Source organism: Microcaecilia unicolor, chromosome 8, assembly GCF_901765095.1.
Source record: "Microcaecilia unicolor chromosome 8, aMicUni1.1, whole genome shotgun sequence".
In the NCBI taxonomy this organism is placed as follows: Eukaryota; Metazoa; Chordata; class Amphibia; order Gymnophiona; family Siphonopidae; genus Microcaecilia; species Microcaecilia unicolor.
In genome coordinates this window covers 181,628,385-181,651,079 of record NC_044038.1, presented here as the reverse complement: position 1 = coordinate 181,651,079, position 22,695 = coordinate 181,628,385, and the positions used below count along the sequence as shown (strand labels likewise).

General features: G+C 43.7%; 1 protein-coding gene across 1 annotated transcript in view; it reads left to right on the top strand.

The window, feature by feature from the left end:
* The first annotated feature begins 335 nt into the window (after positions 1-335).
* The window catches only part of PDE6A (phosphodiesterase 6A), a 47,959-nt gene continuing 25,599 nt past the window's right edge, over positions 336-22,695 (top strand). Inside the window, exons 1-10 of the mRNA XM_030212023.1 lie at positions 336-809; positions 4,768-4,920; positions 5,359-5,448; positions 6,447-6,587; positions 8,098-8,172; positions 8,727-8,791; positions 9,443-9,509; positions 11,834-11,881; positions 19,389-19,538; positions 22,097-22,240. Coding sequence (XP_030067883.1) covers positions 336-809; positions 4,768-4,920; positions 5,359-5,448; positions 6,447-6,587; positions 8,098-8,172; positions 8,727-8,791; positions 9,443-9,509; positions 11,834-11,881; positions 19,389-19,538; positions 22,097-22,240 — 1,407 coding nt within the window. The remainder of the gene's footprint in view (positions 810-4,767; positions 4,921-5,358; positions 5,449-6,446; positions 6,588-8,097; positions 8,173-8,726; positions 8,792-9,442; positions 9,510-11,833; positions 11,882-19,388; positions 19,539-22,096; positions 22,241-22,695) is intronic.

The following is a 22,695-nucleotide window of genomic DNA, read 5'->3' as shown; positions in this document are numbered from 1 at the left end:
AAGTATAGTATTACAAACCCTGACTGTAGCTTCTATCAGTGGCACTTCTCAAGCTCGCATGTGATTGGTCAGCAGATTAGCAGAGTCATGTGACCATTTAAAAAGATCAGGATAATCCCTTCTTCACCTTCACTGTTAGGGGACTAAGGTCAACCCAGCTCAGAATCAGAAGAGGAAGATGGAAGGAGGCAGGATCCCCCTGTGCAGCTGAAAAGGAGCAGGACATTTGGGGTATTGGTGTTCTTTGTTGTTTTTAATTGAACATTACTGGACATCTAGGTGTGACACAAATTCAGTGGTGGGGTCTTTGCAAGTTGGCAGACAGTGTGTTTAGAATGAGCGCAGTAACAGAAGAAGCAGTGCAGAGGTTTTTGGACTCTAATCCTGCCTTTGCAAAGCATTATTACGATCTTAAATTCAGACCAGAGGTCACTCCCCAACTGCTCAGCTCAAAAAATGGTAATGCGGACATTAGCCCTCATCATACTATGACCAGTGAGGAGGACAGCGAAATCATTTTTGAACTCATTAGAGAGTTCCAGGACAACCTGCAGATGGAAAAATGTGTTTTCAATGTTCTGAAACGAATAAGCTTCCTCATCCGGGCAGACCGCATGAGCCTCTTCATGTACCGTACAAGGAATGGCACACCTGAGCTGGCCACCCGGCTCTTTAATGTCCATAAGGATGCCACTTTGGAGGAGTGTCTGGTTGTGCCAGACTCTGAGATTGTCTTCCCATTGGATATGGGCATTCTTGGTCATGTAGCACAATCCAAGAAAATTGTTAATGTCACCAGTGTCGAACAGGTATATCTTCCATTTTTCTTTCAAGTTTATTATAAGTCAGTGGCTCTCGGTCCAGTCCTCAGATCATACCCGGCCAGTCAGATTTTCAGAATATCCACCATTAATATCTGCATACAACGGAAGCAATGTATGTAAATCTAGCTCATGCATATTCATGGTGGATATCCTGAGAACCAGATTGGCTGGGTGCATAGCAAGGACTAATGTATATTGGGTTACAGTGACCCAGTTGTGGAAATGGAGGGAGAAATGAAAGGTCAGTATTTTGCACACTACAATATTCACAATGATTTAACTGGCAGGAAAGGCTCCTGCCCAGTTAAATCATGCTGGTCAGCCAAACCTCTAATATTTAGTCACACGTATGTGCCACTGAATATCTGCTCTGACCGTCGTGGCACTATCCAGTGAGTCTAGGGGCGGAGTCAGGGCAGACCCAGAAGTTATCCAGACCTTCCAGATATTCACTCTTTATGATTGTTTAATGTTTTTAGCTGGTTGTTTATTATTTCATTTTATTAGAGCTCACCACCTTAAACGATTATACATTAAAAAAAATGAATAAAATAAAATAAATAAAGGCCTCATGTGATATCAGATGCATCATAATAGCTATTCTTGGAATACAGATAGCTGGGTTTTGCAATGAGCAGAGAGCTGCCGGGGGAAGGGGGGTGATGGCAGGGAAGGGATTTCATTCTTGTATGTCTTTGGTTTCATGAATCCAGGACATGGAAGTGAAGAGGGAAGGGACAGAGAAAGAAATGCAATACAGAATATTGTCTCTGCATAAAGGTGGTTAATAAATCCCAATAAATAAACATGAAAAGAGATACTCAGAAATTCTGGCAGAGATGCTGCTTCTCTGTGTTCTGCACTATGTTAGGTCCAAACATGTCTTAACTTCTACAATGGCCTCCAGTGATGGTTCACTTCATGGGGCAGATGAGAACCAAACAGGTTTTTTAGCTTCGTAATTACCTCTGATTTCACCAGGGGGAAAATTCCCTGGGTACTTAATGTGAATCCTCTCATCTTGATTTGATTAGAATAACCTTGGATTAAACCTAGAGGTGATACACCCCAGCCTGAAGCGACGGGATAGACTACACTGTAAACGACTTTACCCATGAATATTTGAAATAAACATTTTGGATGTTTACTGATTATTATTGAACAATTTTAACATTTCTATTAGTTCTCTGAATGGGAAAAGAAAACACAGCTCCTTAGAGATTTGTACAAGGCTGTTCCAGCGTTCAGAGGTTCCTTTGAGAGACTTTTCATCATTTTTTGATTTTTGTAACAAAACAAGCACATCTTTGTCATGTGCAGTAGTGGCAGCCGAAGTAAGGGTCCTTCTTAGATGCACTGCTTAGGGCATTAAAGGATACAAATGCTTCATTTATGAAGATACATTTTCTAAAACTTCAAGAATGATTTGTCAAACATTTGACAAAATCCTTTGGCACAACCCTCAGCAGAGGGATTTATTTACTGCCTTTTTGAAGGAATTCACTCAAGGAGCTGTACAGTAGGAATAAATCAAACATGAGCAACAGGCAATTACAGCAGTAAAAACATTCAAATAACAATACAAAGTATGGTATAGTTACTGCTTACAATGTCATCACAATGGACCTTATTCTATAAAGGTTATTCTCCTAAATTTATGCTCCTGAAATGTATGCTTGTAATTTATCAGCATAATTTATTCTCATAAATTAGGTACATAAATTTTAGGAGCATAACCTTTATAGAATAATGTCCATTATGTAATAGAGCATTTTAATAGACAGCATAGGGTATAAGTAAAGATGGAACATATAGATAGGTAAGAGAGTAAAAGGAGTTAGAAAATAAAGTAACCAATTTAATGAAAGGTGCACATGAGGTCAGAGAGGTAATTAAATATTATCTCAGCTAGGGTAGGAGTGGATAAACATGTCCTGCTGCAGTATATGCAGTCTGTGTCACTTCTTGTGTGTGTGAGAGAGATTAGCAGGTTAGTTACTTCCTGTAATCACATATCAGTTACAAGGTTCTTGAACATATTGACTGTCAGCTCAGTGTAAGATGAAGGGGAATGGAAAATGAGAAACAAATTTGAAACTCACTATAATTCTCCTTGTCTGCTACTACTGAAATAGGTGTGACTGAATTCAGACTCCTTTCCCTTTCCTAAATCCACAGCACGGATACCTGGATGGAGTGCCAGAGGGCTGATTTTAGAGGCAAGACTTAGAATTCTAGAGGAAGAAATGTTCCCGTTCCATGAAGGACATAAGAGGACCACCATGTAAACAATGCACACTGCCTTCAGAAAAAGCATTTAGGGACCAATTCAGCAAAATAGGTGCCGGGAAAAATCAGGGCTCAGTGCAATTGTTTAAGGGGCCTAGCAGGGATTCTCATGCCTAACTGTGGTCAGGAGAACTTATGCCAGCTGAAACCTGGTGTAAATCCTGGTCCCGCACTTTTGAAGCAAGATTTGTAGCATCTTTTTTTGTAGTGGTTCTTTCCTTTTTGTGGAAAGACGTTGAGACATTATGTACAGATACATAGACTCCTGAAGCAGGCTTTTTCATAGCCGAAACATGGGACCAAATCGGGTCCATTGTATCTGTTTACTGAGAATAAAGACTTTGATGTACCTACCTCTGGCATCCTACATGTTTTCTGGTTGGCCTACGTCCCTTCACTACTTTATTGGACAGTAAATCCTGGTATGGGATTTGGGAGCACATCCCCCGAATTTTATACACTGGAATGCCCCTAATGTACCCATGCCTCTCCCATGGCCACACCTCCTTTTGGGTTACACATGAGGGGATTTAGGAGCAGATCCAGCCAGAACCACGCGCAAATTCAAATTACAGCCAATTAATGTCAGGATCAGGCACAAATTTGGGTTCCATTTATGAAATCCAGGGATTAGGATTATCTAGGGTCAGCGTTTAATGTAGTGACTGTATGTGAGACACCGACCTCAATGGCTGGAACTGTGGAAAGAAAACATGAGATTACAGCCTCCCTCATAACTCATTTCTGGATGACCCATAGCACTGGATATCTGAATATCTAGATCTACTCGATGCCAGGACCTGGATAGCTAGCCAGGTGTCAGAACTGCCCTGTATGCAGTCCTATTTTCCCATATATTCATCTGTCAACTGGTACTGAATATCCACCTCTGTTTCATGCCCAGACTGTCCCGGCACTAGCCAAATACTGCCACAGTGGTCACATATTCAGGAGCGCTATCCAATTATCTCCTGCTGAATATCATGTGGGGAGCTGGTCAGTGGTAGTTAAGCAGGCAGGAACCACCTGTAGATTATGGGAGGGGGGGGGGTAATTTTCTAACATTTTTCAGGTTATAAATCTTGTTTTCCATGCCTGAAAAGTCTTTCATAAAATTGCCTGGCAATATGTTTCCATTGCTGATTGGCATATTTGCCACTGGATGTTTTCACTCTGAAGATTATATTAAAAGACTTCTGAGACAGGCCTTTGGCCAAAACACAGTGCTGTATTGAGTCTTCTGTCAACAAAATTTGTGTAATTAGGAATCTAACGTCTCTTTGATTTGTTCCTGGAGAGCCTGGTCCAATTCTCACTGTTTATGTACATATAAGTTCCTGAGGGCATAATTTGGGCATAGCAAGCTGGCATTGCAATGTGCATGTGTAGTTTATAACACGCGTGAGTACACGTGCAGAGTGCATGCACATATTTCACTTGCCTCGGAGCAAGTGTATTTGAGTCTGTTGGCATGTGCACACTCTTCCAGCTGGATCTGAGAGCCTGGCTTATAAAATGCACAGGCCACCTGCGTTATCTTTATAAAATCGGCTTCAAAAAGGCATCTTTTTGGTAAAATCAGGCCCATAAAGGATCGCGAATATTTAGAAATGTCTCACACTTTGATTTATACATTTCTTCTTTTCTTTTGTAGGAAGGTCATTTCTCCATGTTTGTAGATAATCTCACAGAATACAAGACAAGGAACATCCTGGCTTCGCCTGTCCTGAACGGAAAGGATGTTGTGGCCGTTATTATGGCTGTCAATAAAGTGGATGGTCAACATTTCACAAGAAATGATGAAGCGGTAACTCATAGTGGTAACGTTTGAAACCACAGGAACACAGGCACTCAAGCCACAGGCACATGGCATTTTGGACAATTGTAGGGTTATTATCTTGATCATTTTCACTTACTTCTTAACTCCTATTGCTCCTTCAACAAAATTCAGAACGTATGTGTCCATGGCCATCAGGGATAAGGGAGAGTTAGACTTGAGAAAGCTTGGGCAAAAGAAGTGAACATCTGATACGCCAGGATTCAATTGTCCCAAATTTCTGAAAGGGAAAGAATTCCACAGTAAAGCTTGTATAGTAAACGGGATGGGACTGATGTGGGATCTTTAATTTAGAAAACAATCCCACAGTGCTTTTGGCAGAAATATTTGCCCTCTATTAATAGTGTTACTGTGCTCCACTAATTCCTCATCTAGCGTTCATTGTGTACCACATTGCTTTTCTTGCAGATTTTTCTAAAGTACCTCAATTTTGCCAATCTGATACTCAAAGTTTATCATCTGAGTTACCTGCATAACTGTGAAACCCGCAGAGGTCAGGTAAGGTGCCCATTTCATCAGCATTCAAAGGCTGTAAGGAGAGAACTGAGGCACAAGGATTGTTATTATAATGTTCTCAGCACAGTAGCTTCACAGTAAAAGCATTTCAAAGCAAAAGGAAAGCCTCGGAACACTCAGGTATATTTCAAAACCTGTTTTGGTGCAAATCAAGCTTTGACATATACCTGGGGGGGTTTGAGGCTTTTCCTCCTATTTTTCATATGTTTCAGATGTTTACTGTGAAGTTGCTTTTGACTATTTCTGTTGATTTATTCTTCACATTACCCATCTGTATATGTATTATAATGTTCTTACATAGATAAACTGAGTAATACTGTTAACAAAACTGTAAGTTTTATATTAAAGTGTACCTGCTGTACACTGCCTTGGGTGAATCTCTTCATAAAGACGATTAATAAGTCCCAATAAATAAAATAAGAGCACAGTGTTTCCTCTGAGTCCCTCCAGCCTCTGTCTCATCCTAGGCTCAGTGAGATGGGGGGAGAGCATTGCCCTGAGCACTGAATCTGACTCACTTGAGTGTTGAGAGCAGCTACTCTGGAAGCCCTGTGACATCCAAGGCGACTGATTAAGCTGTCTGCTCACACTGGCTTCACCCATCTCCTGCACTTCTATACAGAGGGAGCTGGTCCATTGTGAGGGATTCATGTATATGTCTGCCCCTTCCCCCCCCCCCTTTTTTTTTAAACTTGGAAGACAAAATGGCGGAGTTTCAGTGGTTCCCTTGTTCTTTTGGTCCTATGAGTCCTATCCATGTCTACATCGCTTGCTCTGCACAGGTCACTATCTGCCACACAGCATTTTGTTAATATGGGTGTGTTTTGCACTTGAAGATGCTGGGAAACGGTGTGATAATTCAATGCTGTGAGATGATTACTCTTGACACGTCATCAGACTTCCCAACATACTTTGATGTTTGTGGTATGGGATGCATAGAGACTCCAGTCTCAATGGATTTGGGCTTTTCTTTCTCATAGGTGCTACTGTGGTCTGCAAATAAAGTCTTTGAAGAGCTCACAGACATTGAGAGACAGTTTCACAAAGTGCTTTACACAGTCCGCGCCTTCCTCAACTGTGACAGATACTCTGTGGGACTCCTAGATATGACAAAAACAAAGGTTAGCACAAATGAAAGACAAAACTTGTGTTTAAAATTTGACCTAGGCTACTGCATTAGTGCATGCTAACTTGCACTTAACACATTTTATTTAACGTGGATTCCATTTTATGCAATAAGACCTATTTATTAATAATATACGTTAAGGGTATATAACAGTGGAGTAGCCATAATTTGGACTGAGGCTCATCCAAAATTGTGGCACTCTTGCTGTGGCTGGCGGGGATCCCCAGACCCCACCAGCTGAAGATTTCTTCCTCCTTGGACAGCCAGAACTCTTCCAAATGGCAGCCGACAGCACTTGCCTCAAGCTGACAATGACATCAGCCCCACTGCACATGCTAAGTTTTCATGCATGTGCAAGCTCCGAGCATGCGCAGCCTGCCAGAAGTGGGATCAGCTTGAAGCAAGTGCTTCTGGATGCCATTTGGAAGAGTTCTGGCTGCCCAAGGAGGAAGAAATCTTCACCTGGTGGGGTCTGGGGATCCCTGACAACTCAGATATTTAATATTTTGCATTGGCTGGCGGGTGGAGAGTGGAGCCAGGGGAGGGGGGTGAATTCCGTGCCCACTTTCCTTGAGGTCAGGTCCACCCAAAATTGGCCATCTGGCTACAAGCCTGGCATATAAGCAAACTTTAATAAATTTAGCCCTTTTTACATATACTGGCAATAGGAGAAAAGCCCTAAATATATAAATCAACATTTAAGCAACTGAGAATGACATGCACTGACAATTCTTTTAAAAGAGTAAGGAGAAATGGAGCATCCTAATTAGTGAAAAATTACCGAACAACCATAAAGCAAGATTTTCTTACCACACAGCTTTGCTTTCTTTCACCTTTCCTCTTACTGGTATCTATTCAGCTAATAATGGAATCATCTCATTGGCCAAAGCAGTTGTCAATCAGAATGACCCATTCCATCACAGAACTTTCAGCTGCCATCTTGGACAGGCAGTTTTGTGAGAGGAAAATAAACATAAGATCTTCCTTCTTTAACGTCTTCATATTTTTTTTAGCTAGTTTCAGAGTTTGGTATTATCGAGAACCAGCCGGTGTAACAAAAACAATGAACATATGTTCAGAAACCACCTAGATATCTTTCTAATAGGCAATAGATCAAATAAATATGAGACCTGAAATGAAGCCTGGGATCCAGAGCTGTTTATTATTGTACAGTATATGAGTTTGGGACAAATCAACTCAGAGACATTATCCTGTGAAAGGTCATAGTCAGGGTCAGTGGGACCTTCCTCCACTGTCTGTGAAGGTTGTCTGAGATTTCTGAGTAACAGACCCTGAAATAGTGTCATGGACATTTTACTGTCTTGTCCTTCTGGCTGTTCAGAAAGCGTCCATATTTATTCTCATTACTTTTATACCCTGGTGGGATGGCACCATGGAAAAGTACTTCAAGCCAGTGCTCAATTTCTTCAGTAAAGTATTTTTCTTATTAAAGCAAGTTAATTTGATATTAAAACCTATACTATCTATGAATTCTATTTTCTCAGGACTTTTTCGATCAGTGGCCAGTTCTGATGGGTGAGGTCCCCCCCTATTCGGGGCCAAGGACTCCAGATGGAAGAGTAAGACTTTTAGGTTTTAATTTGATTATTTACACCCCAAATACATGTTTATATTTGAGTATGATAGTTCCATGCTTGTGAAAAAAGATCAACACTCTGTTGGTCAAATTACAAGAGTTTTCTGCTTCCCAAGAGATCTAAACCTTACCTCTTTGAGAAGATCCACAATGGCAGGAAACAAATAGGAGAAACATCAATTTGTTACAAGCAAGATTTGTCTTAAAGCATTCCCACTGTATCACCTACACAGTTAAGATTTAAAGTCTCTTGAGGAATCTAAAAGATGCACTTCTTGTGTACCCTTGGGGAATCAAATACACAGCAGGATGAAAATCTGAGAGAGTTCACTGTTGTGGAGTTTGATTGTATGTAAAACATCAAAATGTTTGCATAACTCCTTCATGATATCCTGCTATGATCCGTTAACTAGCTAGAAATGTACCATCTGCAGGTGGAACGGAGAATACAGCAGCATGAACTACTCTCAAGTCACCATTTGGTTCTCTGTAAGCCAATGACCAGAACTTTCCTTTTTTGTGTGTGTGTGTATCCAGGAAATCATTTTCTACAAAGTGATTGACTACATTTTACATGGGAAAGAGGAAATTAAAGTTATTCCGTAAGTTCTATTCAAATGTTTAACTGTTTATAGCTTTATTCTGAATAACTAGGCCTTAGGCCTTGGAAAACCCTTTCAAGTGAGTTTCAAAGAGCTAGGGAGGTATATGTGATAGGATAGGTAAAGGGAGATTTGTGAGAAATTTAGATATATCAATGGTCCAAATGCACAGGAGGCAGGTCTCTTTCAGTCGATAGGAAGCTCTGCAATAAGGGGTAGTAGCATGAGATTAAGGGGGGGGGGGGGTAGAAGACTTGGGAATAATCTAAGGAAATATTTTGTATGGAGCTGGTGGAGCCAAGGACAGTATCTAAATTTAAGTAAGCATGGGACAAGAACACAGGATGTCTGAAGGAGAGAAAAAGATTGTAGAACTTAGTAATTGATGTAGGCGATATGGTCTTTATCTGTCATCATTTTCGATGTTTCTATATTTGTTTTTACCAGTAATGAGCATAAATATAACAAAAATATTGGCAAAGATATTGGAATGTAATATGGGTAGTGAACCCAGAAACATATGTTAATTAGTAAAAATAAGACTGCAGCACCATTCAGAAAGGGTGAATCTAGACAAGACGCCATGAACTGTGTGTAATGGAACATGAAATGTTTTGTAATTAACATCTTGTTTGTGTGATGTCCTTACAGGAATCCTCCTGCTGACCACTGGGCCTTAGTCAGCAAGCTACCAACATACGTTGCTGAACATGGACTTGTGAGTAGGAAAAATAAAGAATTATTTCTCTTTGCAATAGAAAGATAAATAGATATAGACATACATAACGACACATTGGGCAGCAGAGAAAAAAACCCCAAAGAAGAACCAAAAATCTTCCACAAAAAACTGCAAGCACAAACCAAATGAGAAGTAGAAGTCATCACAACCACGTCCAAAGGTACCATATTCCAAGAATATACAATTTAATGTTCCAAATTATTTATTTGTCAATGGTACATAGCAAAACACAGGCCGTGTTTCAGCACAATGGCCTTCATCAGGGGTCCTATATGGAGCCAATGCATACACAGCTGTTTCTATGAACACACACCACTGTTATAACACCAATGAAGGATACTTAATCCTAAAGTGCTCCAGATGCAATGGTCACAACACAGTGTCCTATTAGAAATGTTTGGAAACTGGGCAGCAAGTCATTGGTTATACATGAGTTTGGCACTAGAGGGAGCACCACAGAGCACAGGAGAGTTCTTAAAGGAAGTGAACTCATGGAATTCTGGTAGATTTAATCCCTGAAATTCATGAACTGGTAAAATAGAAGATCATATTGGAGTCTGGGAGGTGTAGTGACAAAGCATCAAGGGTTTAGAATGCAGTTGAAGGTAATTGAGCACCTGAAACCAATTAGCACTTTGAAGGGAACAAAAGTCCATTCTGTTTGATCTGTCTCTCTGCCTCATTATTCCTTTGCAGAGAGGTGGAATGCTCCAGGCTTAGTTATCAGACCCCTGAAATGAGTTTGAATGCTGTTACTGATTTTCATTAAGGGATTAAGGAACAATCAGTATTTTGGACATTGACAGAAACACAGTGTGTTGGCCCTGTGATAGGTCCAAATTAGACAGAAGTTATAGCAAATCATCAATCCAGTAGATTGAATCATTGCTGCTCAACTATCTCCTGGAAGCATAACTAACCAGTTGGCTTTCAGAATTACCACAATGAAAATGCATAATATAAATCTGCATGTTTTGGAGAACAGTTGTATGGGAGTGAAGGAGTGGCCTAGTGGTAAGAGCACTGGTCTTGCAATCCAGAGGTGGCCAGTTCAAATCCCACTGCTGCTCCTTGTGATTTTGGGCAAGTCACTTAACCCTCCATTGCCTCAGGTACAAACTTAGATTGTGAGCCCTCCTGGGTCAGAGAAATATCCAGTCTACCTGAATGTAACTCACCTTGAACTACTACTGAAAAAGGTGTGAGCAAAATCCAAATAAATAAATAAATTCTATCTCATGCATTATTTGGTAATCCTGAAAACCCAACTGGCTTAGGTGTGCATCCAAGAGAGGATTGAGAACCCTTGGGCTAAAGTACCTGAAGAAAGAATTTGTGCTGGGAAACAGACAGACAAGTTGGGATAGGTAACTTTAGCACCATTAGAAATAAACCCTGTTTTAAAGTAGTGGCATTATGTGGGCTGGGAATATTTTATTTACCAGAGGCCCAGGGGAAAATTAACCTCCCAAGAAGATTAATGTTGAGGCTCTGCAGCGTCAGGAAAACTTCAGTTAAGCTGCTGACAGGGGAAGTCAGATACAGATTAAAGAGCCTAGATGGTGCTCTGTACAATGGAGAATCAGACAAGCTAAAAGAGGAAAATTTTATTTCTTGTTTCTAGTTGTACTTTGGATTAAGTTGTGCAAAAGCTGTAAATTTGCTATAAAAGTTCAATAGCACATTTAAAGCCGTGGCTTTAGTGGTTGGGGAACGTTACTGCCTGTTTGAACTTGTGTTTTGGATTAAGTTGTGCAAGTTATGAAAGATATGCTTTGGATTAATTTGGAGTTGTTTTTTTCATGTGTGTTCATGAATAAGAAAATACCCATGCACATTCAATTGGTTGATTTCTTGTATCTGACATTTTAAAGTACCTAAATTATATGGTATTGTACATAAATTTAACTAGCTACATCTATCTATCTATCTATCTATGTCTATATCCTGTTTTGCCCAAATTATATCAAACATAGAAATGTTGTATGTTTCTCTGTTTAACATTATAATGTCAAAGTATCTTTAATTCCTATTTCCAGTTTATGTGCTATTATACCTACATTTAACCAGCTGGATATGTAGATATAGATAAGTCATGTTACACTTACTGTATTAATAAAAGTTCTATTGATCAATAATGTGGCCAATGAACTAATTGATTAAACCAACTAGGAAGCTGGAATAACAATGAATTGTGCTGGATAAATGTATTGCTTCCTGAGAGAAGGGAGCAGACATCTGGATAATAGTTTCTAAACATGCCTCAGATAAAAAAAAAATATTGGTCTATACTTCTTTTCTAGATCTGCAATATTATGGATACAGCAGTTGATGCCTATTTTGAGTTTCAGGTAAGAGGCTCTCATGTTCTGGGTTTTCTGTGGCAGGAATGATCACTGTTGGCCGCGATATCACACTGAATTTGGAGCATTTGGGATTTAAGTGTCATATGTTGTGTTGAACGGATCCAGTTTACCATTTTTAAGTTTACTGTCATAAATACAAGACCCCTGATGAAGATAGTGTGCTGAAACATAGCCCATGTTGGGTCTTGCCTGCATTTGTTGATGAACAATAAACATTATAGATGATTTCAGCTGTTGACGAATAAACATTGTGGACTATTTCAGTTGAATATTTTCTGAGACTTCTGTTCTTTGGACATGTGGTTTTGGTGACTTCCACTTTTTGGTTGGCTTTTTTGCTTGCTGCTTATCCATGGAAGGTTTTGTGCTCTTCCATTCTATTGGAGATTTGCATACTGCCCATTTTCCAAAAGGATTCATAGCAGTTTACAGTGCAAGAGGGTCTCAACAATAGAGGGGGCATTAACATCTCAGAACTATAAGCATTAAGGTGAAACTGAGGTCGATTACATAAGTACGCAGATCAATTGACATAGGCCTGGCTGTTGGTCAAACAGGTAGGTCTTCAAAGTCTTCTGGAAGGAGTGATAGGAAGATGAATGTTTTAGATCTGGTGGTAGTGTGTCTCATAGTCGTTTCCCAGTGAAAGGGAAGGAATTTTCATTAATGGTCCTGAAGCGAATGCCCTTCATAGAGGGAAAACCCAGTTTCAGTGTCCTCAGAAAGACTAAATTCTTGTTTAGGGATGGTACATCAAGAAGTTCACCCAGCCCCTCTGAATTCTGACCAAATACAGATTTAAAGATTTAGTAGATTACCTTAAAGTTTACGTAAGTAATGCCATACTGGGAAAAGACCAAAGGTCTATCGAGCCCAGAATCCTGTCCCTGACAGCGGCCAATCCAGGTCAAGGGCACCTGGCAAGCTACCCAAACGTACAAACATTTTATACAAGTTTAATATGCTGACTGATTGGCAGCCAGTGTAGGTTTTGTCTGGGAGATGACCCTCTGTCACGACAACCCAGACCACAAACTAGCTGAACGGCAGTGTTTTGCAGTAGTTGCAAATAGTTGCGTAAGGTGCTTGAAATATGAAGGTATAGCAAATTTCCTGGGCATTCCAAAATTTATGAGCAGTGTTTTAGAATATGGCCCAGTGTGCATAAATCTACATGCAGGGATCAACCCCACATTTTTGTTGGTGTAAATGGCTGTGTGTAGTTTTAAGCACTGGGATATCAGCTAAGTGTATTCTATATACCGCACCTAAATCTAGGTATAGCTTGCAGAATACGCTTAGACGGAAAGGTTTACCATGTGGATTTTTTTAGGCACCATATATAGAATCTGTCCCATATGGCCTATATAAATAAACTCACTTTTTAGAATTTTTATTGGTACCCTGTTATAAAAATACCCTTAGATTGCGCAGACCAGATTTACTGATTCATTTCAGTGGAACTTCTGGTAACCAAGGCTGCACCTGCAGTGCAACTCATTCCAGGAGTGGGATGGATAGCTTAGAAACATGGAATGTGAGGGCAGATACAGACTTCAAGGTTCATTTAATCTGCCAATTTCCAATTCTGCTACTGTGCCAAGATCCTAGATGGTCTTTGGCTTTCCTCTCACTTAAAACTTGTAATTAGACATAGTTTTTATTATTTTATTTTTAATTTATTAAAATGTAATTCTCTCTCTATCTTCTAACCAATAAAATGCGACACAAAACTCTGAGCACTAAAACCCAAAAGATCCCAAAATAAAATTTGAAGTGACCCTAAGATATCAGAAATGTGTTGAATGAGAACACGAAAATGAAAACGCTGGGAATCTTCCACGGAAGGGCTATGAAAGTGGTTTTGCATCTGTTCCAAAAATCCTATGTTATGAGACTTAAGATCCTAACTAAGGAGACCCTAAAGGAAGAGAAAGAGAAGGAGGTATGATAGAGATATTCAAATGCCTCAAATGTAGAAATAATGAATAAGAAGCATCCTGAAAATTCTAGAAGTCATGATATGAGGCATAGCAGGGCAAGCTCAGAAGGAACATTAGAAAAAAAGTTCATTTTTGCAGAGGTGAAAGGATGCATGGAAAGGTTCCCAGGGAAGGTGGTGAAGGCAAAAAAATAATCATAGATTTTAAGAAAACCTTGAATTGGCACAGAGAGGCCTACGTTGCGAAGAAGTGAGGGGAAAACAGAGAACAACTGGGGTCTATGGCAGTGAAGTGAAGTGCACCTTATTGATCTGTGGTTTTATGTTCTGTTATGATTCTGCCGGTTTGGCTGAGGGGGAGGGGGGGACGTCTCTTCTGATTGGCTGCCAGGGGTTGTGCTGACGTCAGGGGATAGTACTTTAGCCTGCAGCTGAAGAGTTTCTCTGCTTTTGCGTAGCGTTACTTACTTGGTGGTAACAGGAAAGCCTGATAGTTTTCTCTCAGAAAGTGCTCTAGGTTCTGACAGGGATCTGTCTTGTATTAGAGTATTCTTTTCCTTCCCTCTGGGTTAGCTGCTGCTGTGTGTGTGTGCGTAGCTCTATAATCAGGGTCAGCTGCTCGTTTGTTTAGTGGGGGCTGGGCATTGCTCAGCCTCCGGGGGGGGGGGGGGGGGGGGCTCTGGGCTGAGTGAGAGCGTTCTCCTTTGTTTGTTTGTTTTAAGGATTTCTCTTCCCAGTGTCGGCCAACATTAAGGACGAACTCACAGGCCGGGAGCTGCCCTCAGATCTGAATGACCTCATCCGTCTCTGCACCCAGGTGGACATCCGGTTCAGGGAGCGAGCCTGTGAACGTCGCGCTGGACAGCAGGTTGCAGGGGCTAACTCGAGGAGCTCGCACAAGAGCCCTGCTTCCCCGTCGCTGGGTGTGCCCGACGGGTCTGAACCTATGCAGGTTGACCGGGCGGCCCAGGAGAGACAGCGGAGACGCTCTAAGGGGCTGTGCCTGCATTGTGGAGTGAAGGGGCACTTTGTCCGTGAGTGCCCGAAGAGAAAGAAGTCGGGAAACCAGCAGCCCTGATACCGGCTAGGGAGACCGGGTCAGGGCCAAAGTCCGTCTCCCCTTGGATGCAGGTTTTGGTGCCAGTTCTACTGGCGATTAAGGATACCCCTTGTTTTGAGGCGCTAGTTGACTCGGGGGCGGGAGGCAACTTTATCAGCGCGGACCTGGTGCGGGTTCATCAAATTCCTACGATGGAGTTACCTCAGTCCATCACTGTCTCAGCGGCTTAGGGACTGGTTCGGGGAGTCCTCCGCTCCAGGACCGTGCCTATGACCATACGGGTAGGAGTCTTACACAAAGAAGTTATCTCCTTCTATGTCCTTCCGTCGGCCACTGAGGCCATAATCCTGGGATTACCCTGGCTTCGCCTGCATAACCCTTGCATTGATTGGGCCCGGGATGAATTGACGGCGTGGGGCCCGGGCTGCCAGAAGATCTGTTTGGATAAGGTCTCGCCAGCCCCAGTGACGCTTTCTTTGGATCGAGCCAATGTTATGTTACCAGGCCCCTACAGATCCTTTGAAGATGTTTTTTCCAAACAGCAAGCAGAGATTCTGCCTCCTCATCACTTCTATGACTGTGCCATAGAGCTACTACCTGGCACTGAACCTCCCTGTGGCCGCGTATACCCCCTATCCCGGCCAGAGACGGAAGCCATGTCCCAGTATATTCGAGAGAACCTAGCTCGAGGCTTCATCTGGCCCTCTAAATCGCCCGCGGGGGCTGGATTCTTCTTCGTGGAGAAGAAGGATGGGGGGTTGCGCCCCTGTATTGACTACAAGGGACTCAATGCCATCACGCGGAAGGACAAATACCCCCTTCCCTTGATTTCTGAGATGTTTGACCGCCTCCAGGGGGCCCAGATCTTCTCCAAGCTCGATCTCAGGGGGGCCTACAACCTTGTGCGGATCAAGGAGGGGGATGAGTGGAAGACGACGTTTAACACCCGCGACGGGCATTACGAATATCTGGTAATGCCGTTTGGACTTGCTAATGCTCCAGCCGTCTTCCAAGCCTTCATGAATGACATCTTCAGGGATCTCCTGTATAAGTTTGTGATGGTCTACTTGGACAACATTTTGATTTTTTTCAAGGGCTGAGGAAGAGCACCAGGAGCACGTGAAGACCGTATTGCAGCGGTTGAGGGAGAACCACCTCTATGTGAAATTGGAAAAATGTGAATTCCATTGCTCCGAACTGCTCTTCCTGGGGTACATCATTTCTAACCACGGGCTGCGTATGGACCCCAGTAAGCTGACAGCCATCCTGCACTGGCAGCAACCTACGGGGCGTAAGGCTCTACAGCGCTTCTTAGGTTTTGCAAACTACTATAGGCAGTTTATTTGGAATTACTCGTCCCTGACTGCCCCTCTTACTGCCTTGACTAAGAAGAACGCTGACGCTCGCAACTGGTCGCCTGAGGCGTGTCAGGCCTTTGAGAATCTGAAACAGGCATTTGTTGGAGCTCCAGTGTTGCGCCATCCCAACCCGACAAATACATTTTTCGTGGAAGTGGACGCATCATTGTTTGGCGTAGGAGCAGTGCTGTCCCAGGCCCACCCCAGTGGGAAACTTCTCCCATGTGCATTCTTCTCTAAAAAGTATACCCCTGCCGAGAAGAATTATGCCATCGGGGATCAGGAGCTATTAGCCATTAAATTGGCCCTGGAAGAATGGCGTCATCTGCTGGAAGGAGCGCAGGAGCCCTTCACGGTGTTCACGGACCATAAAAACCTGACTTATTTACGAGAAGCGAGAAGGCTGAATCCTCGCCAGGCCCGGTGGGCACTATTCTTCTCCCGCTTTGATTTCATTCTGACTTATCGTCCAGCGGAGAGGAACATCAAGGCAGACGCCCTCTCCAGGTCCATGGAGGCTGACCTGGAGGAAGAACCCCTGCAGTATGTTATTAAACCCGATGTCATTGTGCCCGCGATGACGCTAGCAGTACCTGCAGGTATGACCTTTGTGCCACCCCGGCTAAGAGAAAAGACACTCCAATGGGGGCATGCCTCTCTAATGGCAGGACATCCCGGGATCCTGGGAACCAAGCAGTTCATCTCCCAGCAGTATTGGTGGCCTTCACTTGATCGGGATGTGCAGGAGTTCGTGGCTGCGTGTCCTGAGTGCACCCAGCATAAAGCTGACCGTCGGAGACCCCAGGGGTTGCTGATGCCTTTACCGGTACCTGAGAGACCGTGGACCCACATTGCCATGGACTTTGTTATGGATCTGCCCAACTCTGAAGGGCACACAGTTGTCTTGGTAGTGGTGGACCGGTTTTCTAAAATGGCCCACTTCATACCCATGCCTACCCTTCCTTCGGCGGTGAAGCTGGCACAGTATTTCATCAGCGCTATTTTTCATCTCCATGGTCTGCCAGAATCTATTACCTCTGATCGAGGAGTACAGTTTGTCTCAAAGTTCTGGAGAGCCCTGAATCGGGCCCTTGAAATAAAGCTGAACTTTTCGTCGGGATATCACCCACAATCCAATGGCCAAACAGAACGAGTGAACCAATGCTTGAAGCAGTTCTTGCGGATGTATGTCAATGAGCACCACAATGACTGGAGTCAGCTGCTGCCTTGGGCAGAATTCGCTCATAACAACCGAGTGAGCTTGGCCATGGGCGCTTCGCCCTTTTGCATCGTATATGGACAACATCCGCGGATACCAGCCTCCTTGAAAACCAACTCGGATGTCCCGGCAGCGGCCAATGCGGTGACCTCGCTCCAAGCAATTTGGTCGTCAGTTCAGAAAGCGCTGCGAGTGACCTCCGCTCGTATAAAACGCCAAGTGGATCGGTCTCGCAGAGTGGAACCGCGCTTCCAGCCTGGTGACTTGGTGTGGTTGTCCACGCGTAATCTTCGTCTGAAGATTCCATCCTCCCACTTTGCACCTCGATTTGTGGGCCCGTATCCCATTGTGAGGCAAGTGAATCGGGTCTGTTATCAGCTAAAGTTACCACCTACATTACGGGTACATAACACGTTTCATGTGTCCTTGCTGAAGCCTGTGATTCTGAGAAAAGGGGCTTTGCCCGCGTTGCCTGCTAGTCCAGCCATCTCAGCCTCCCAGGGGGAATACGAAGTCCGGGATGTCTTGGATGCAAGGCGCTTCCGGGGACATCTCCAGTATCTCATTGCGTGGAAGGGATATGGACCGGCAGACAACTCCTGGGAGGACGCTACTCATGTCCACGCGCCAGTCCTAGTCAGACGGTTCCATCGCCTTTTCTCTCACAAACCTAAACCTCGTGGACGGGGTAGGGGGGGCCCTTGAAGGGGGGGTGATGTTATGATTCTGCCGGTTTGGCTGAGGGGGAGGGGGGACGTCTCTTCTGATTGGCTGCCAGGTGTTGTGCTGACGTCAGGGGATAGTACTTTAGCCTGCAGCTGAAGAGTTTCTCTGCTTTTGCTTTACTTACTTGGTGGTAACAGGAAAGCCTGATAGTTTTCTCTCAGAACATGCTCTAGGTTCTGACAGGGATCTGTGTTGTATTAGAGTATTCTTTTCCTTCCCTCTGGGTTAGCTGCTGCTGTGTGTGTGTGTGTGTGTGTGTGTGTGTGCGTAGCTCTGTAATCAGGGTCAGCTGCTCGTTTGTTTAGTGGGGGCTGGGCATTGCTCAGCCTCCGGGGACTCTGGGCTGAGTGAGAGTGTTCTCCTTTGTTTGTTTGTTTTAAGGATTTCTCTTCCCAGTGTCCCGCCTGCTGGCTCAGTGAGTTTAACCCTTTGTGTACTGTGTGTATTGTATTCCTGCCTCTGCCAGTGTGTTTGTTGGATGGGCCCCGCTCCCTCTCGGGAGGGGAAGCGTTCTCTCTGATTGTTTGTTGATTTATGGCACTCTCTCTCTGCTGGCTCTGCAAGCTTAACCCTTTGTGTTCTGTGTGCCTCTGTCTACAGTGGGTTTAAGGCAAAAGCTTTCTGCCTTCCTTTTGTGTCTGGTTCCTCTGGCTTCTGCCTGGGGCTCCTACCCTGGTGGGGGGGGGGGGGGGTTGCTGTGTTAGTTCCCCTGTCCTGCACTAGTCCCCTGGGTGGGCGTGCCGCTCTGGTCCTTTGTTTTCCCCTCTGCCCTATTGCTGGTGTTCAGCGCGTGTCTGGCATCTTGGGGCCCTCTGGGTTCTTTCACCCCTCCCTGTGTGTGATTGGGTTCCAGTTCAGCCGTGAGGCTCACACGAGTGGCTCTGTGTACGAGGGTTCCGGTTCGGCCATGAGGCCCACCTGTATGCCTATTTCCCTTCTTCCTGAGGGACTGTGGGGAGGGGTAGCTTAGGGGGTATTGTGTAGCTGGGGTGTGTGGTGGTGGGTCGGTCTCCCCTTGGCCTGGGTCGGCACCCTGCTGGCCTCGGCCAAGGCCCAAGGGCTCACGACCAACCCAACGGATTACATGTTCCATGCTTAGATTGCCCCATTTTTATCACAACTCGTTAGAAACTTCTAGCGATGATATATAGATTGCAATTATACTAAGACTAAATATTTTTATATAGAAAGAACCTCTGGATGAGACTGGCTGGATGATCAAAAATGTTCTTTCCATGCCAATAGTCAACAAGAAAGAGGAGACTGTTGGAGTTGCTACGTTCTACAACAGGAAGGATGGAAAACCCTTTGACGAGATGGATGAGGTTCTAATGGAAGTAAGTCTGTCTGACATGGAATTACATTTAGTGAAAGGCTTTCACTGCATATCACATCTCATCCTTCCAAATATCAGAGATTGTAGTGACAGAAACATAGAGAAGTGCTGCCGGGCTGCTACAGTAGCCCGGTAGTACTTCCTCTTTAGCGAGTGGTAAGCCCCCTCCGCCTTGTAAAAGGGACCCATAGTAACATAGTAGATGATCTAATCTAATCAGCAGTTTGTATACTGCACAAATCCCAGCTGGAGGTTCAAGGCAGTTTACATAAGAGGATCAGGTCAAGAATGGGTGAATTGGGAAAGGAAGAAGGGAAGGGTAGATGGACGTTATTGGCAGATAAAGACCTGAACAGTCTATCCAGTCTGCCCAACAGTCATACTCATGATCCATTCATGATTAAATACTTGATCCTGCTCTTTCTTTGCCATTTCTAGGACACAGACTGTAGAAGTCCACCCGGCACTGTCCTTACTTTCCCAACTAACTACCACTTTCCCAATCATTAAAAACCAACCTGTTCAAGAAGGCATACCCTAATGATCCAACTTAAACACCTGAACCCTGCAACACAATGAAACTAATACTAGAACTGGACAAAACTTAACTCTTCCTCCTTGATTACCTAATGTGTTCTCACTTGTGAACTTTAACACACTACCACTCTGTATCTGTCATACTGGAATTGGCGATCGCCATCATGGTACTATGTAAGCCACATTGAGCCTGCAAATAGGTGGGAAAATGTGGGATACAAATACAACAAATAAAAAAAAAATATTTACAACCTGCCCAATGATTAGAGCAATGGGCAAAGAACCAAGCAAGTAGGGGTTCAGTCTCCTTTGTTTCACTGACACTCCTTGTGATCTTGGGCAAGTTACTTCATCCTTCATTGTTTCAGGTACCATCTTGGATTTGTAAGCTTTCTTCAACAGTTGCCTGTCACAATTTCTCCATATTATGGTTATCCACGTGTAAACTGAGCCCTTTCTAAAATGTCTATTTACAAGCAGATGTTGTTTCCATAGGCAAATGCCGGCATTTACATGTGCAAATCACAAATAAAATTTCTAAACTAAAGGCCTTAGTCTATTACATAGAAAACTTTATTTCAATCCATAACAATGAGCTGCTGTGATGCAAAGGCATGAACAGGACAGAGCTGTAAAAAGCTAGGACTGCTGACATGTATGTGAGGGACTGACTGGAGCTGGAGGACAGCCAGTAGACACCCCCTGTAACACACACTCAGAAACTCCTCCAGTGTTTTTGTTTTTTAAATTATTATTATTAATTTATCTCACACTTTTTAGTAGTTGTTCAAAGCATGTTACATTCAGATTCAGTAGATACTTTCCTGTCCCCAGAAGGTTTACAATCAAAGGGGTTCTTTTACTAAAGGGTGTTGAGCTCTTAACCTGGCATTAGCACAGGAAAACAGGCCTAATGCAAAATGCTTTAACATGTTTTGCAGTATTTTAAATGTTTTCACACGTTAAGCAACAATTTTTTAAAAATATTTTTGTAGAGGGGTGTGTCACAGACGAAAAGTGGATGGCCCTGCGCTATCCAGCTACCATATTGTGATTAGCACGCAGTAACAGCATAATGCTCAACATCTCCAGCGCTGCTGCTTTTGTTGAGGTTTTTCAGTATGATTCAACATATCCATTCTACTCACACAGTTGTCTCAGCTGCACAGAAGTCCATTTAACCTTTATTCACCAGGTTGGTTAGACTCCTGAGGCAGGCGCTTAGGCACCAAAACACAGTCACTGTGTTGAGTCCTTTTGGCTCATTGCAAATAAACATTACTTACTGCCATTCTTCCAGAGGCATACCAAGGGTGGGATGGTGGGGGCGGTCCCCCCAGGTGCATTCTGCGGGGGGGGGGGGGGGGGTGCAGGGAGCAGGCACGCGGCTGTCGGCTCCACCAGTTCCCTGCTCACTCTGATGTTATTTCCTGTCCCGGGGCAGAGGGAGCAGGGAACCTGCAGAGCCGACAGCTGCGCGGCTGCTCCCAGCACCCCAGGAAGTAAGAGGCAATGCACCCGGGAGGGGGGGGGGGTGTCTTGAGGTGATGTGCCGTGGTGGGGGGAGACGACGCTGCACCCGGCTGCAATCCGCCCAGAGTGCCAGCCGACCAAGGAATGCCACTGCATTCTTCATGTCTTCCTCGTGGTTTTTAGAAGTGCCCTACTCCTTGGTTAAATCTAGCCTTAGCACATGGGAAAGTCCCGTGTTAACATTACACTCTAGTGAAAGGGTCCCTAAGCTTGTACCTGCAGCAGTGGAGGGTTAAATGTCTTGCCCAGGGTCGCAAACAGCCACAGTAGGATTTGAACTCCGACTTCCCAAGTTCTCAGGCCAATGCTCTATCCACCCTTCTCATTTTTGTGTGCACTATAATAACAGGACATTTTTGGAGTGTGTGTGTGTCATTTAAAAACATCAACACATCCCTGTATTCCTAACATAGATCAAAGCAGTTATTCACCTTGATAAAAAACGATGGCATTAAACAGTTATCACTCTGGTGTCCTCTTGCTCCAAAGTCTCTCACACAGTTCCTTGGTTGGTCCGTCTTGAACACAGACGCCTATGACAAAATAAACAAGCTGGAGAACAGGAAGGACGTTTTCCTGGACATGGTGAATTATCATGTGAAATGCTCCAGTGATGAACTCCAGACGATATTGGTACAGCGTTTTCCTTCATGTTTCCTCTTTGCTTGTTTTTTTTACTGGTTCCTATTGTTGGTGGCAGAAAGTGTTAATTTAACAGATAAGGTGTTACTGAGGAAATTAGCCAGTTCAAGTGCTGTCTGACTAGTTCATGTAACCACTGCCCAAACTGTTTTCTAGCCAAAGGATAATGACTGTGGTCCATTCGTAGAGGCCTATTAACTGCACGCCAAGAGGGATGCTTCAGTTATATAAGGGACAAATCCCACACTGCTTTGAGAAGAAAGATAGAGACATGCACAAGACCAGCTCAATATGTCATTCATGATTGACAGCCCTGCCGTTCCCCAAATCTATTTCACTTCAACTGAAACGTAACCTATCCTGCAAAGATGTTTGCTCTGATAGTGTTAGCTTTAAATGAGATTCATTAGTGCCGTTCAGAATGCTGTGGGCCATAATTTGGAAAC